Source organism: Oncorhynchus gorbuscha, linkage group LG24 (assembly GCF_021184085.1).
Source record: "Oncorhynchus gorbuscha isolate QuinsamMale2020 ecotype Even-year linkage group LG24, OgorEven_v1.0, whole genome shotgun sequence".
NCBI classification, from domain to species: Eukaryota; Metazoa; Chordata; class Actinopteri; order Salmoniformes; family Salmonidae; genus Oncorhynchus; species Oncorhynchus gorbuscha.
This window is the reverse complement of record NC_060196.1, coordinates 22,942,387-22,955,372: the sequence shown is the minus strand read 5'-3', so window position 1 is coordinate 22,955,372 and position 12,986 is coordinate 22,942,387. Positions and strand designations below refer to the sequence as shown.

The 12,986-nt window shown below is 47.7% G+C and overlaps 1 protein-coding gene across 2 annotated transcripts in view; it reads right to left on the bottom strand.

The window, feature by feature from the left end:
- LOC124012853 (RNA-binding motif, single-stranded-interacting protein 3-like) overlaps nt 1-12,986 on the bottom strand; it is a 265,610-nt gene that overhangs the window by 51,646 nt on the left and 200,978 nt on the right. For both annotated transcript variants that reach the window (XM_046326856.1, XM_046326858.1), the window contains one exon: nt 7,855-7,961. In XM_046326856.1, the coding sequence (XP_046182812.1) occupies nt 7,855-7,961 (107 nt within the window). The remainder of the gene's footprint in view (nt 1-7,854; nt 7,962-12,986) is intronic.

Genomic DNA, 12,986 nt, shown 5'->3' with positions numbered 1-12,986 from the left:
ATAATATTCACCATGTATAATATTTACCATGTATAATATTCACCATTTATAATATTTACCATGTATAATATTTACCATGTATAATATTTGTGTATGTGTGATTCAAGTTCTGTTTGGTCCAGTAAATGTGCCATCCCATTCAACAGTACAATGTCAATGTTTGTATCTCTGCCTTCTTTTTTTTATTTGTAAAATAATAAACATATCATAAAAAAATAAAAAATAAACAGTAGTCCCGGGTGGGGTTCCTTCGTGTGAGTGTGTTTGAGTGTGAGAGTATGCGTGTTCGCGTTTGAGTGTTGGCGGAGGAAGTGTGTGTGTGTGTGTGTCTGTGTGCATGTGTGTGTGTGCATTTGAGCGTATGCATGTACATATAGAGTATATGCCTGTATGTTCCACTGACAGGATGTGTGTGTGTGTGTGTGTGTGTGTGTGTGTGTGTGTGTGTGTGTGTGTGTGTGTGTGTGTGTGTGTGTGTGTGTGTGTGTGTGTGTGTGTGTGTGTGTGTGTGTGTGTGTGTGTGTGTGTGTGTGTGTGTATGCATGTACATATAGAGTATGTGCCTGTATGTTCCACTGACAGGAAGTGTGTGTGTGTGCCTTTATGTCTGTGTGTGTATTTGTCTACGTCTGTGTGCCTCTACGTGCTAATGGCCATCCCAGACCGGGCCAGCTGTCTGGTGAGGCTGATAAGTCCCTTGCGTGGTGCCCTTGCTTCCATGTGTTAATGAATTCCACACCATGGCTGCCTGGCTCACACAGACAATCCCCCATAAGGGTCGGCTGCATGGCCATGACTGATTATGCATGCTGTTGTCGAGTCAGGTACAAAGCGCGCGTGAGAGAGAGAACGTGTGTAAGAAAGAGAAAAAGAAAGTGAGATGACGAGGAGAAAGAGAAAGAGAAGAACTGAGAGTAAACAGAAAGAGAAGAAGAGAGAGTAAACAGGATGGGAAGAGAGAGTATACAGAAAGAGAAGAAGAGAGTGTAAAGAGAAGAGAGAGTAAACAGAAAGAGAAGAAGAGAGAGTAAACAGAAAGAGAAGAAGAGAGAGTAAACAGAAAGAGAAGAAGAGAGAGTAAACAGGATGGGAAGAGAGAGTAAAGAAAGAGAAGAGAGAGTAAACAGAAAGAGAAGAAGAGAGAGTAAAGAAAGAGAAGAAGAGAGAGTAAACAGAAAAAGAAGAAGAGAGAGTAAACAGAAAGAGAAGAAGAGAGTAAACAGAAAGAGAAGAAGAGAGAGTAAACAGAAAGAGAAGAAGAGAGAGTAAACAGGATGGGAAGAGAGAGTAAAGAAAGAGAAGAGAGAGTAAACAGAAAGAGAAGAAGAGAGAGTAAAGAAAGAGAAGAAGAGAGAGTAAACAGGATGGGAAGAGAGAGTAAAGAAAGAGAAGAGAGAGTAAACAGAAAGAGAAGAAGAGAGAGTAAACAGAAAGAGAAGAAGAGAGAGTAAACAGGATGGGAAGAGAGAGTAAAGAAAGAGAAGAGAGAGTAAACAGAAAGAGAAGAAGAGAGAGTAAAGAAAGAGAAGAAGAGAGAGTAAACAGGATGGGAAGAGAGAGTAAAGAAAGAGAAGAGAGAGTAAACAGAAAGAGAAGAAGAGAGAGTAAAGAAAGAGAAGAAGAGAGAGTAAACAGAAAAAGAAGAAGAGAGAGTAAACAGAAAGAGAAGAAGAGAGTAAACAGAAAGAGAAGAAGAGAGAGTAAAGAAAGAGAAGAAGAGAGTAAACAGAAAGAGAAGAAGAGAGAGTAAAGAAAGAGAAGAAGAGAGAGTAAACAGAAAGAGAAGAAGAGAGAGTAAACAGAAAGAGAAGAAGAGAGTAAACAGAAAGAGAAGAAGAGAGAGTAAAGAAAGAGAAGAAGAGAGAGTAAACAGAAAGAGAAGAAGAGAGTAAACAGAAAGAGAAGAAGAGAGAGTAAACAGGATGGGAAGAAGAGAGAGTAAACAGAAAGAGAAGAATAGAGAGTATACAGAAAGAGAAGAATAGAGAGTATACAGAAAGAGAAGAAGAGAGAGTAAACAGGATGGGCAGAGAGAGTATACAGAAAGAGAAGAAGAGAGTAAACAGAAAGAGAAGAAGAGAGAGTAAACAGGATGGGAAGAGAGAGTAAAGAAAGAGAAGAGAGAGTAAACAGAAAGAGAAGAAGAGAGAGTAAAGAAAGAGAAGAAGAGAGAGTAAACAGAAAGAGAAGAAGAGAGAGTAAACAGAAAGAGAAGAAGAGAGTAAACAGAAAGAGAAGAAGAGAGAGTAAACAGAAAGAGAAGAAGAGGGAGTAAACAGAAAGTGAAGAAGAGAGAGTAAACAGAAAGTGAAGAATAGAGAGTATACAGAAAGAGAAGAAGAGAGTAAACAGAAAGTGAAGAATAGAGAGTATACAGAAAGAGAAGAAGAGAGTAAACAGAAAGAGAAGAGAGAGTAAACAGAAAGAGAAGAAGAGAGAGTAAAGAAAGAGAAGAGAGAGTAAACAGAAAGACAAGAAGAGAGAGTAAACAGAAAGAGAAGAATAGAGAGTAAACAATAGAGACAGTGAGAGTATGTGAGGAAGAAGAAGTGAGAGTATGTGAGGAAGAAGAAGTGAGAGTATGTGAGGAAGAAGAAGTGAGAGTTTGTGAGGAAGAAGAAGTGAGAGTATGTGAGGAAGAAGAAGTGAGAGTATGTGAGGAAAAAGAAGTGAGAGTATGTGAGGAAGAAGAAGTGAGAGTATGTGAGGAAGAAGAAGTGAGAGTATGTGAGGAAAAAGAAGTGAGAGTATGTGAGGAAGAAGAAGTGAGAGTTTGTGAGAAAGAAGAAGTGAGAGTATGTGAGGAAGAAGAAGTGAGAGTATACACTGAGGGCACAAAACATTAGGAACACCTTCCTAATATTGAGTTGCACCCCCTTTTGCCCTCAGAACATCCTCAATTCATCAGGACATGGACTCTAAGAGGTGTGGAAAGCATTCCACAGGGATGCTGGCCCATGTTGACTCCAATGCTTCCCACAGTTGTGTCAAGTTCACTGGATGTCATTTGGATGGTAAACCATTCTTGATTCACACAGGAAATTGTTGCATGAAAAACCCAGCAGCGCTGCAGTTCTTGACAGAAACCAGTGCGCCCGGCACCTACTGTACTACCATACCCCCTTATATTTGTCTTGCCCATTCACCCTCTGAATGGCACACATACACAGTCCATGTCTCAAGGCTTAACAATCCTTCTTTAACCTGTCTCCTCCCCTTCATCTACACTGATTGAAGTCGATTTAACAAGTGACATCAATAAGGGATCCTATCTTTCACCTGGATTCACCTGGTCAGTCTATGTCATGGAAAGAGCAGGTGTTCCTAATGTTTTGTTCACTCAGTGTATGTCTAGGACAGGAATGTGGAGCGTGTGAATGAGAGACAGAGGGAGGAAGTGTGTGAGAGTGTGTGTGTATACTGTAGTACAGTATGTGGGTGTGACAGAAAGAGAAGAAGATGGAGCGTGTGAATGAGAGACAGAGGGAGGAAGTGTGTGAGAGTGTGTGTGTATACTGTAGTACAGTATGTCGGTGTGACAGAAAGAGAAGAAGATGGAGCGTGTGAATGAGAGACAGAGGAAGGAAGTGTGTGAGAGTGTGTGTGTATACTGTAGTACAGTATGAGGTGTGACAGAAAGAGAAGAAGATGGAGCGTGTGAATGAGAGACAGAGGGAGGAAGTGTGTGAGAGTGTGTGTGTATACTGTAGTACAGTATGTGGGTGTGACAGAAAGAGAAGAAGATGGAGCGTGTGAATGAGAGACAGAGGGAGGAAGTGTGTGAGAGTGTGTGTGTATACTGTAGTACAGTATGAGGTGTGACAGAAAGACAGCTGGAAAAATGCCTGTACTGGACGTCCACAGGAAACCCCACCCATGGTGTCCGGCTGTAGGACACACACCCTCTCTCTCCCCCTCTCTCAAAAACATCTGTCAGGCTTTCTTTCACACGGGAGAACCCTGTGGTGTTTCACATATGAACACTTTCCCCAAGAGAAAGCACTTGAGCTAGTGTGACTTTGTGAGACTACCTGTGTGTGTGTTAACGATTGAATCATTCATGGTGTGTGTGTATGAGTGTATGTCATATGTCTGTGTGTGTGTGTGAGCATGTGTGACTCCTACAGAGTAGGATCTCGCGCGTGTGTGTGTAAGCGCACATCATTTGAAAGATGTGACATGCTTGAGAGAGCATTCGCATGCCTCATAGTCACTTAGATGAAAACAGACTTCTGACCTCTTTTCTACTCCTGACTAATCACGCCACAATGCGGTTGCTTGCTGCTCTACGGGTTCTCTACTAGACCCCTGATGTGTTCTGGGAGTTTGGCTCAAAAAGGGGATAGATGGAGAACGTAGCAAATGGTGTGCGCCGGGAGGCCCTCTTCCTCTGGCCACGGGACGGTAGGCCCTCTTCCTCTGGCCGCGGAACGGGAGGCCCTCTTCCTCTGGCCGCGGAACGGGAGGCCCTCTTCCTCTGGCCGCGGAACGGGAGGCCCTCTTCCTCTGGACGCGGAACGGGAGGCCCTCTTCCTCTGGCCGCGGAACGGGAGGCCCTCTTCCTCTGGCCGCGGAACGGGAGGCCCTCTTCCTCTGGCCGCGGAACGGGAGGCCCTCTTCCTCTGGCCGCGGAACGGGAGGCCCTCTTCCTCTGGCCGCGGAACGGGAGGCCCTCTTCCTCTGGCCGCGGAACGGGAGGACCTCTTCATCCGGCCGCGGAACGGGAGGCCCTCTTCATCCGGCCGCAGAACGGGAGGCCCTCTTCATCCGGCCGCAGAACGGGAGGCCCTCTTCCTCCGGCCGCGGAACGGGAGGCCCTCTTCATCCGGCCGTGGAACGGGAGGCCCTATTCCTCCGGCCGCGGAACGGGAGGCCCTTGGACCAGAGAACGTCTGATAAACAGACTCACATGTGATGCCTATCTCCAGACCCTGGCTGTGCTGCTGATCAACTGTGGGGGCATCGCTGACACACACACACACAAAGGTACGAACAAATGTAAGCAAACACACATGTGCATATGTACGTATGTGCAAGCACTCTCTCACACACGCAGACGTCTTCACCAGCCTCTCAATTATAGCAAGGCGAAGAAAGGAGGGAGGGAAGGAGGGAGGAAATGGGGGAGACAAGGGAGGAGAGATGTAAAACTCATCCGATCTGATGAGCCTGAGGCTACAGGAGGGCCTTTTTGCAGAGATAAAAACACAAATCATGTCGTTAATCTGCATGTGAGATGCAAGCAGTTTAATCTAAGGACTGTTACTGTGTGGGGGTTGAGATAGGAATGATGAGAGAGAGGGAGGAGAGAGGAGAGAGGTAGGAGAGGGATGAGAGATGAGAGAGAGGTAGGAGAGGGATGAGAGAGGTAGGAGAGGGATGAGAGATGAGAGAGGTAGGAGAGGGATGAGAGAGAAGGAGGAGAGATGAGAGAGAAGGAGGAGAGGGAGATGAGAGAGAGGGAGGAGAGGGAGGAGAGATGAGAGAGAGGTAGGAGAGGGAGGAGAGATGAGAGAGAGGGAGGAGAGATGAGAGAGAAGGAGGAGAGATGAGAGAGAGGGAGGAGAGGGAGGAGAGATGAGAGAGAGGTAGGAGAGGGAGGAGAGATGAGAGAGAGGGAGGAGAGATGAGAGAGAATGAGGAGAGGGAGGAGAGATGAGAGAGAAGGAGGAGAGATGAGATAGAAGGAGGACAGGGAGAAGAGATGAGAGAAGGAGGAGAGGGAGGAGAGATGAGAGAGAAGGAGAGGGAGAAGAGATGAGAGAAGGAGAAGAGGGAGAAGAGATGAGAGAAGGAGGAGAGGGAGGAGATATGAGAGAGAAGGAGGAGAGGGAGAAGAGATTAGAGAGAGGGAAGAAAGATGAGAGAGAGGTAGGAGAGGGAGGAGAGATGAGAGAGAAGGAGGAGAGGGAGGAGAGGGAGAAGAGATGAGAGAGAGGTAGGAGAGGGAGGAGAGATGAGAGAGAAGGAGGAGAGATGAGATAGGAGGAGAGGGAGAAGAGATGAGAGAGGTAGGAGATGGAGAAGAGATGAGAGAGGGGGAGGAGAGATGAGAGGGGGAGGAGAGGGAGAAGAGATGAGAGAGAAGGAGGAGAGGGAGAAGAGATGAGAGAGAGGTAGGAGAGGGAGGAGAGATGAGAGAGAGGGAGGAGAGGGAGGAGAGATGAGAGAGGGGGTCAGGACAGAGAGATGAGAGAGAGGGAGGAGAGAGGGGGCCAGGACAGAGATATGAGAGAGAGAGAGAGAGAGGGGGTCAGGACAGAGAGTTGAGAGAGAGGGAGGAGAGGGGGTCAGGAAGGAGAGATGAAAGAGAGGGAGGAGAGAGGGGTTCAGGAAGGAGAGATGAGAGAGAGGGAGAAGAGAGGGGGTCAGGAAGGAGAGATGAGAGAGAGGGAGGAGAGAGGGGTCAGGAAGGAGTGATGAGAGAGGGGGAGGAGAGAGGGGTCAGGAAGGAGAGATGAGAGAGAGGGAGGAGAGAGTGGGTCAGGACAGAGAGATGAGAGAGGGGGTCAGGACAGAGAGATGAGAGAGAGGGAGGAGAGAGGGGGTCAGGACAGAGAGATGAGAGAGAGGGAGGAGAGAGGGGGTCATAAGGAGAGATGAGAGAGAGGGAGGAGAGAGTGGGTCAGGACAGAGAGATGAGAGAGAGGGAGGAGAGAGGGGTCAGGAAGGAGAGATGAGAGAGAGGGAGTAGAGAGGGGGTCAGGAAGGAGAGATGAGAGAGAGGGAGGAGAGAGGGGGTCAGGAAGGAGAGATGAGAGAGAGGGAGGAGAGAGTGGGTCAGGACAGAGAGATGAGAGAGAGGGAGGAGAGAGTGGGTCAGGACAGAGAGATGAGAGAGAGGGAGGAGAGAGGGGGTCAGGACAGAGAGATGAGAGAGAGAGGGAGGAGAGAGGGGGTCAGGAAGGAGAGATGAGAGAGAGGGAGGAGAGAGGGGGTCAGGAAGGAGAGATGAGAGAGAGGGAGGAGAGAGGGGGTCAGGAAGGAGAGATGAGAGAGACTGTTGTTGTGTGTTCTGTCTACTCTTGCGATGCTGCCTCCTTTCCTCTCTCCTCTTTCCAGATGCTGCACCCCCCCTTACCTCACGTCAAGTGTAATCAGCTGACCCTGTCAGTGTGTGAGGCTCTGTAGCAATGGGCTGTTAGGGTAAACAGGCCTCACCGGGCTCGGTGTTTGGGCTGCTGAGTCTGTGATGGACGTTCACACACAAACATACACAAACTTCACACACACACAACCTACAAGCAGACAGACTGAGAGCATGTTACACACAGCCAGGCTCAACTCAACAGAGAACCGATATATTTTCCTTTCCTCTTTAGCGTGCAGCTTCAGCACAACTGTCAGCCCCTGCAAGTTCACATTATCCGTAGGGGTGTAGACCCGCATGAACCCCCCCCCTCCGACTGCCCTCCCCCTTGTAGGCTGTAACTGCTGAATATGTTATGGATCCAATTTATAGGCCTGAACCACTATGAACCATGAGAGGAACACTAATATGTTTGGTAGCCTTGACAGCAGACTCATACAACCTTCAAACGCAATTTACATGTCAACTCTTATTCTGAAGGTTTGGATCGATACTTAAAGTGCTTTTTTCCACTACCAGCGCCAACCTTAAACATGGGAGACAGCCTGTCGTGGTGTACATGGACCCACATGTTTCAGAATCCTAAAAGAGCTTTGGGAGGGGACCTAAACGACCCATTACCTCAGAGGTTAAATGCCCACTTTCTTAACCAAACGTCATTCCAGTGCCATGAGTAGGTGGTATGTAATGGAGGGTTAATGGTAACTGCCGGATGGCTGTACCTATGGAACCAAAATGGCGGCTGTAATGAGCCAGTGGCTTACCTCGCCTTCCCTGTGCCATGGCCGCCCGTTCTGTGGGTACTTGCTCTGGCTCTGGCGTTTCTTCTGCCCTCCATCAGCGAATTTGCACAGTAAAGGCTCATTGGGGGCTGCAGAGAGAGAGAAAGAGAGAGAGACAGAGAGAGAGCGTGAGAGAAAGAGAGAGAGTGAGAGAAAGAGAGAGTGAGAGAAAGAGAGAGAGAGAGAGAGAGAGAGGGGTTAGTGAAAACAGAAACCAACGTCAGGAAGACTGAAACAGTAACCCTTCTGAAGAACCCGAGCCCTTTTGAAGTGTCCCTCCCTCCCTCCCTCCCTCCCTCCCTCCCTCCCTCCCTCCCTCCCTCCCTCCCTCCGAGTGCCTTGTGAAACTCCCAGACACTTAGTCTTGGCAAGGCCCTTCCTTCCCCCAGCCTCAGCCCCACTGGCAGCCCTTGAAAGAGCATAGCTGGGTATTGTTGTAATAATAACCAGAGTAATCGCTCTCATAAATTGCGTAGATACGGTATTGTTTCAGTGCTCTGTCAGCCAAAGCTCATTTCTGCGAGGCATTCCCGTTCCCTCCTATACAATCTTGTTATTTCCTTAGAACAGCTTTTCTGCCCCGTTCCTACTTTTCATCTTTATGCTTTTTTCCCCCCACACTGCAACCGGTAAGGCTTCTCATCGGGCTACAGTCCAGTGTTCGGATGAGAATGTGAGAATGTGTGTTGTTCTCTGACTGACCACAGGGGGGAGTCTATCCACGTGCTGATGCTAGCAGCTACAGTATATGCAGTGAGAGAAACATTGCAAGTCACTTAGGGAGAAATGTCACACTCACACCGATGGGGGAAACATAGCCATTCATCACGTCTGTTATTTAATATCACAGATCCCATACAGTCACCCAGGAAGTAGCCTCAAAACATCAATGGACTATCCGCACACGCAAGAGACAGCGGCCAGGATTGGCTAATTGCAGCTTATCAATTGACATTTCATGGGATCTCAACTCCTGGATATAGTCCCATATCTAGATAATGTAGATAATCCCAGCAGCACCAAGACATAATTGCCATAACAAGTTGGGTTTTCTGCGTGAGACGTAGTTGTCAGAAGAACTCTCTGAAGGCCATGTTCTCCCACTAAGAGCAGGTGAGTGTCAAACCAGATGCAAAGTCAGAGGAAAGACAGAGCCACCGAGGGCTGGAATGAAAGAAAAACAAAGAAGAAAAAGCCCTTAGCGAGCGGTGGTGGGGGGAGGGGGGGGTGTCTTTACTGTGTCCGTCCGCCTTTTCGTTTTTCATGTGCGTGCCAGCGAGATTGGTATCTCTGTGTAGAAGGGAACTGTAGAGATGAGAGACAGACAGAGAGAGAGAGAGAGAGAGAGAGAGAGGGAGGGGGGGGAGACAGAGAGAGAGAGAGAGAGAGGGGGGGTGGGAGACAGAGAGAGAGAGACAGAGAGAGAGAGCTAGAGTAAGCTAGCTGAAGGATCAAACGAAGGGGCTGCGCTGTGGGCCGACGTGAGCCGGCCTTGTCCAAACACCGTTCCCCTGCACCTGCGCCTGCAGCTGCTGCTCCGAGCCGAGCGGACGGGTGACCTGTCATCGCATTCGCATTAGAGGCGTTCTGACGATGCCGACGCAGGTGTTGTCTGTGGCGTGAGGTGCTGGACGCGACCTTTCAGCTCCCACTCCCCAATTTGACACAGACAGGAGCCTTATCGACGCTTTCATCTCAATTCCCCAGATATTTGGGCCTCAACAACAATTCCCTGTACACTGGGGGAAAAGTATCAGTCCACTGAGGACAAGGCCAACCACACCACGGGAAAGCCAACCACACCACGGGAAAGCCAACCACACCATGGGAAAGAGAGCAATTATGGTGTCCAGATTAGGACAGCCTCACACAGGACCCAAATGGGCTGCTCGCGTGCACCATCGTGCATACATTTATTTTGTCCCCCCACACCAAACGTGATCACGACACGCAGGTTCAAATATCAAAACAAACTCTGAACCAATTATATTAATTTGGGGACAGGTCGAAAAGCATTAAACATGTATGGCAATTTAGCTAGTTAGCTTGCACTTGCTAGCTAACGTTAATTTGTCCTATTTAGCTAACATTAGCTTGCTGTTGCTAGCTAATTTGTCCTGGGATATAAACATTAAGTTGTTATTTTACCTGAAATGCACAAGGTCCTCTACTCTGCCAATGAATCCACACATAAAATGGCCAACCGAATCGTTTCTAGTCATCTCTCCTCCTTGCCGGCTTTTTCATCTTTGAATTTATATGGTGATCGGCATCTAAACTTTCATTGTATTACCACGACGACCTGCAACAAAGTTCCTCTTTCAATCACCCACGTGGGTTTGACCAATGAGGAGATGTCATGTGGGTACCTGCTTCTATAAACCAATGAGGAGATGGGAGAGGCAGGACTTGCAACGGGATCTGCGTCACAAATAGAAATGACTTCTATTTTAGCCCTTGGCAACGCAGACGCTCGTTGGAGCACGTGAGCAGTGTGGTAATTGATTTCTACGTTTAATTTGCGACGCACGGCGACGTGTCCGGTCTGGTCAGCATGTCAGTTGAGACTGACAATTCCTGATGAGATGACGGATGTCCTAATATGAACACCCTATTCAACAGTGGAACACTGTAGTGGACGTTTCCATATGTGTTTGATGCCTTTGTTCCATTCTGGCCATTACAATGAGTCGTCCTCCCTCCACCAGCTTCCTCACTGTGACCTTGGTCAAGTGATGATGCAGGAGATTAACAACACAGAGACATGATTTGTTTGCCTATTTACAGGAAGTGAGTGAAAAGCAGACGAGGCAAAGATGCAAATGAATGAGGGACTCTGGGAACAAACTCTTCAGACTTCAACCCACAAGGGGTGGCGATGTTGATGGGAAAAACAAGAAAACCTTCGGAAAGCTCTCTCTGCCTGTCTTCTCAGGGAGGTAATTAGCGGTCTGGCTAATTTAGTGGATCTGACATGCAGCAACACTGACGTCCCATGAGCAGGCCTCCAGCTCCCACAACACAACGGCCAATTTGGTGAAATTTAGAGCCCAAAATCTCCAGCCTCTCCTGGCCTTCCTTCCCCAGCCTCCCCCTGCAGCCACCATGCTGAAAATGAAACAGAGGAATGCATAATGACCCAGCTATAGTACTTTGCCCATATTGTGGCTTTACTGCCTTATACGGCTACGACTTCCACATTGGCCGCCACCTCAGTCGATCTGTGCAATTCTGAGAGAAAAACGGTTTCCCACATCTACCAATTTAGCACTATTTAATGACGAAAACATTTGGGAAAGAGGAAAAGTACTTTTTGTCCAAGGTCGAACAAGGTGCGAGAACTCTTAATTATTAATTCGGTGCGTTGCCATGGTAATGGGTCAACACATTTGTGAGGGTTGAGGAACACACACACTCTCTCTCTCACACACACACACACACACACACACACACACACTAGGATGCCATTACGGCAAACAGCATGAGCTGTAATGGTGGAAAAATGTCACCTGGAGTCAAGGAATAGATGACCTCACTAGCTTGGAGGAGCACATGGTCCCACAATGGCCTCTCTCTGCTTTGTTTACATCAGACACCCTCGTTTCCTAGTCCTTAATATGTGTGTCTGTACTCAATTCATCTTTGAACTCGAACCCCACAGCATGACCAAAGACCTTCAGCCCTCCATATCACTGTGTGTTCAATGTGCCGAACATCTGTTAAAATGAAAGCTTAAGCTAATTGTTAGTTTATCACAAATTATAACATTTTAAACTTCAGAAATACATTCACTACTTAAAAAAAATGGAACAGCATCTTTAAAACTAAAAACAACAGTCTTATTGGCTTTAAAATAACAACTTGTGAATGTCAATTCAGTATGCTACGAGTCCGTCCTCTGTTCTCCCTGTTATTCCTCAGGAGCATGTTGAACTGTACATCTGGCAGAATCAATGCAGGAATGCCCAGAACTGTGTCAGGGTGGGAGCCCATTGAAATCAAGCAGCTTTTAACCATCAAGCCAGTTACAAAAGAGGCCTCTCTCAAGGCAAATGCAGAGCGAGGAAGAGGCTTTGAGTCAAACCAGCATCGCTTTGTACTGTGCGGGCAAAGCACTGTCAATGATAAATGGATAGAGGCCTATTCATTGCTCTCTACAACAGCATGCACAGTACGCAGAAGACGATTCATCAAAAGGCAACATCTCTACAGTGCAAGATTTCCCACAACAACCGTCATGACTTTTGATCTTCTGTACTTTTGTAACAGTATGAGTATGTCTAACTCAGTTCTGATTACTGCCTTCACTATTAGTGCTTATTCTTACACAAGAAAGACAACTCCTCGATATAACTTCAGAATGAGGCTCACCCCCCCCCCCCTCGAATTTGGCTTTGTCCTGCTTCCTCCCTGCTGGGAAGGATTTATAATACATTTAAATAGCCTAATTAGGATCAGAATGGCGGACCTGTTAACTTTGGGGAGAGAGTTGACTGACTGGACATCATTTTGTTTTTCGAGAGAAAAAAGAAGAGACCGATACAGAAAAACAAAAGACAAATGGAGAAGCAGACAGAGAGAGACGCAAAGATGTCCGTCTGAGCAATACGTCCACAACGAGGAAGAAAACCCCTACTATCTGGACACAAAGAGACAATCTGGTTGAGTTGTGGGGGTGTGGAGGGGAGCAGTGGAGCAATAAATGAGCGACAAGACGATATCTCTCATATGCAGAGGTTAACATAAGCTCCCACCACCCAAATCCCCCTTTTCACCACACCCGTGGGCTAGACGCAGGCGGCTCACCAGCCCTGCGGAAGAAACGGCCGGCCCCTCTCGAAGGGTTCCGATTTGACGGCTCTACGTCAATAGCCCTCACAACAACTGCCAGCCAGCGTCACGGCGTCCTTGAGGATGGAAACCGAAGACTGCCTGTCGGCCTTTTCGGCTGACAGCAGCGACGGGAGGGGCTCAGCGCTCGACTCAATGTCCTGATAAGCAGATGCAGCTACAGAGAGAGAGAGAGAGAGAGATCCATAATGTAAACAGGGAGGATGACGAGGATGTCAGTCAACTCCTCTCTCTCTCTCTCTCTCTCTCTCTCTCTCTCTCTC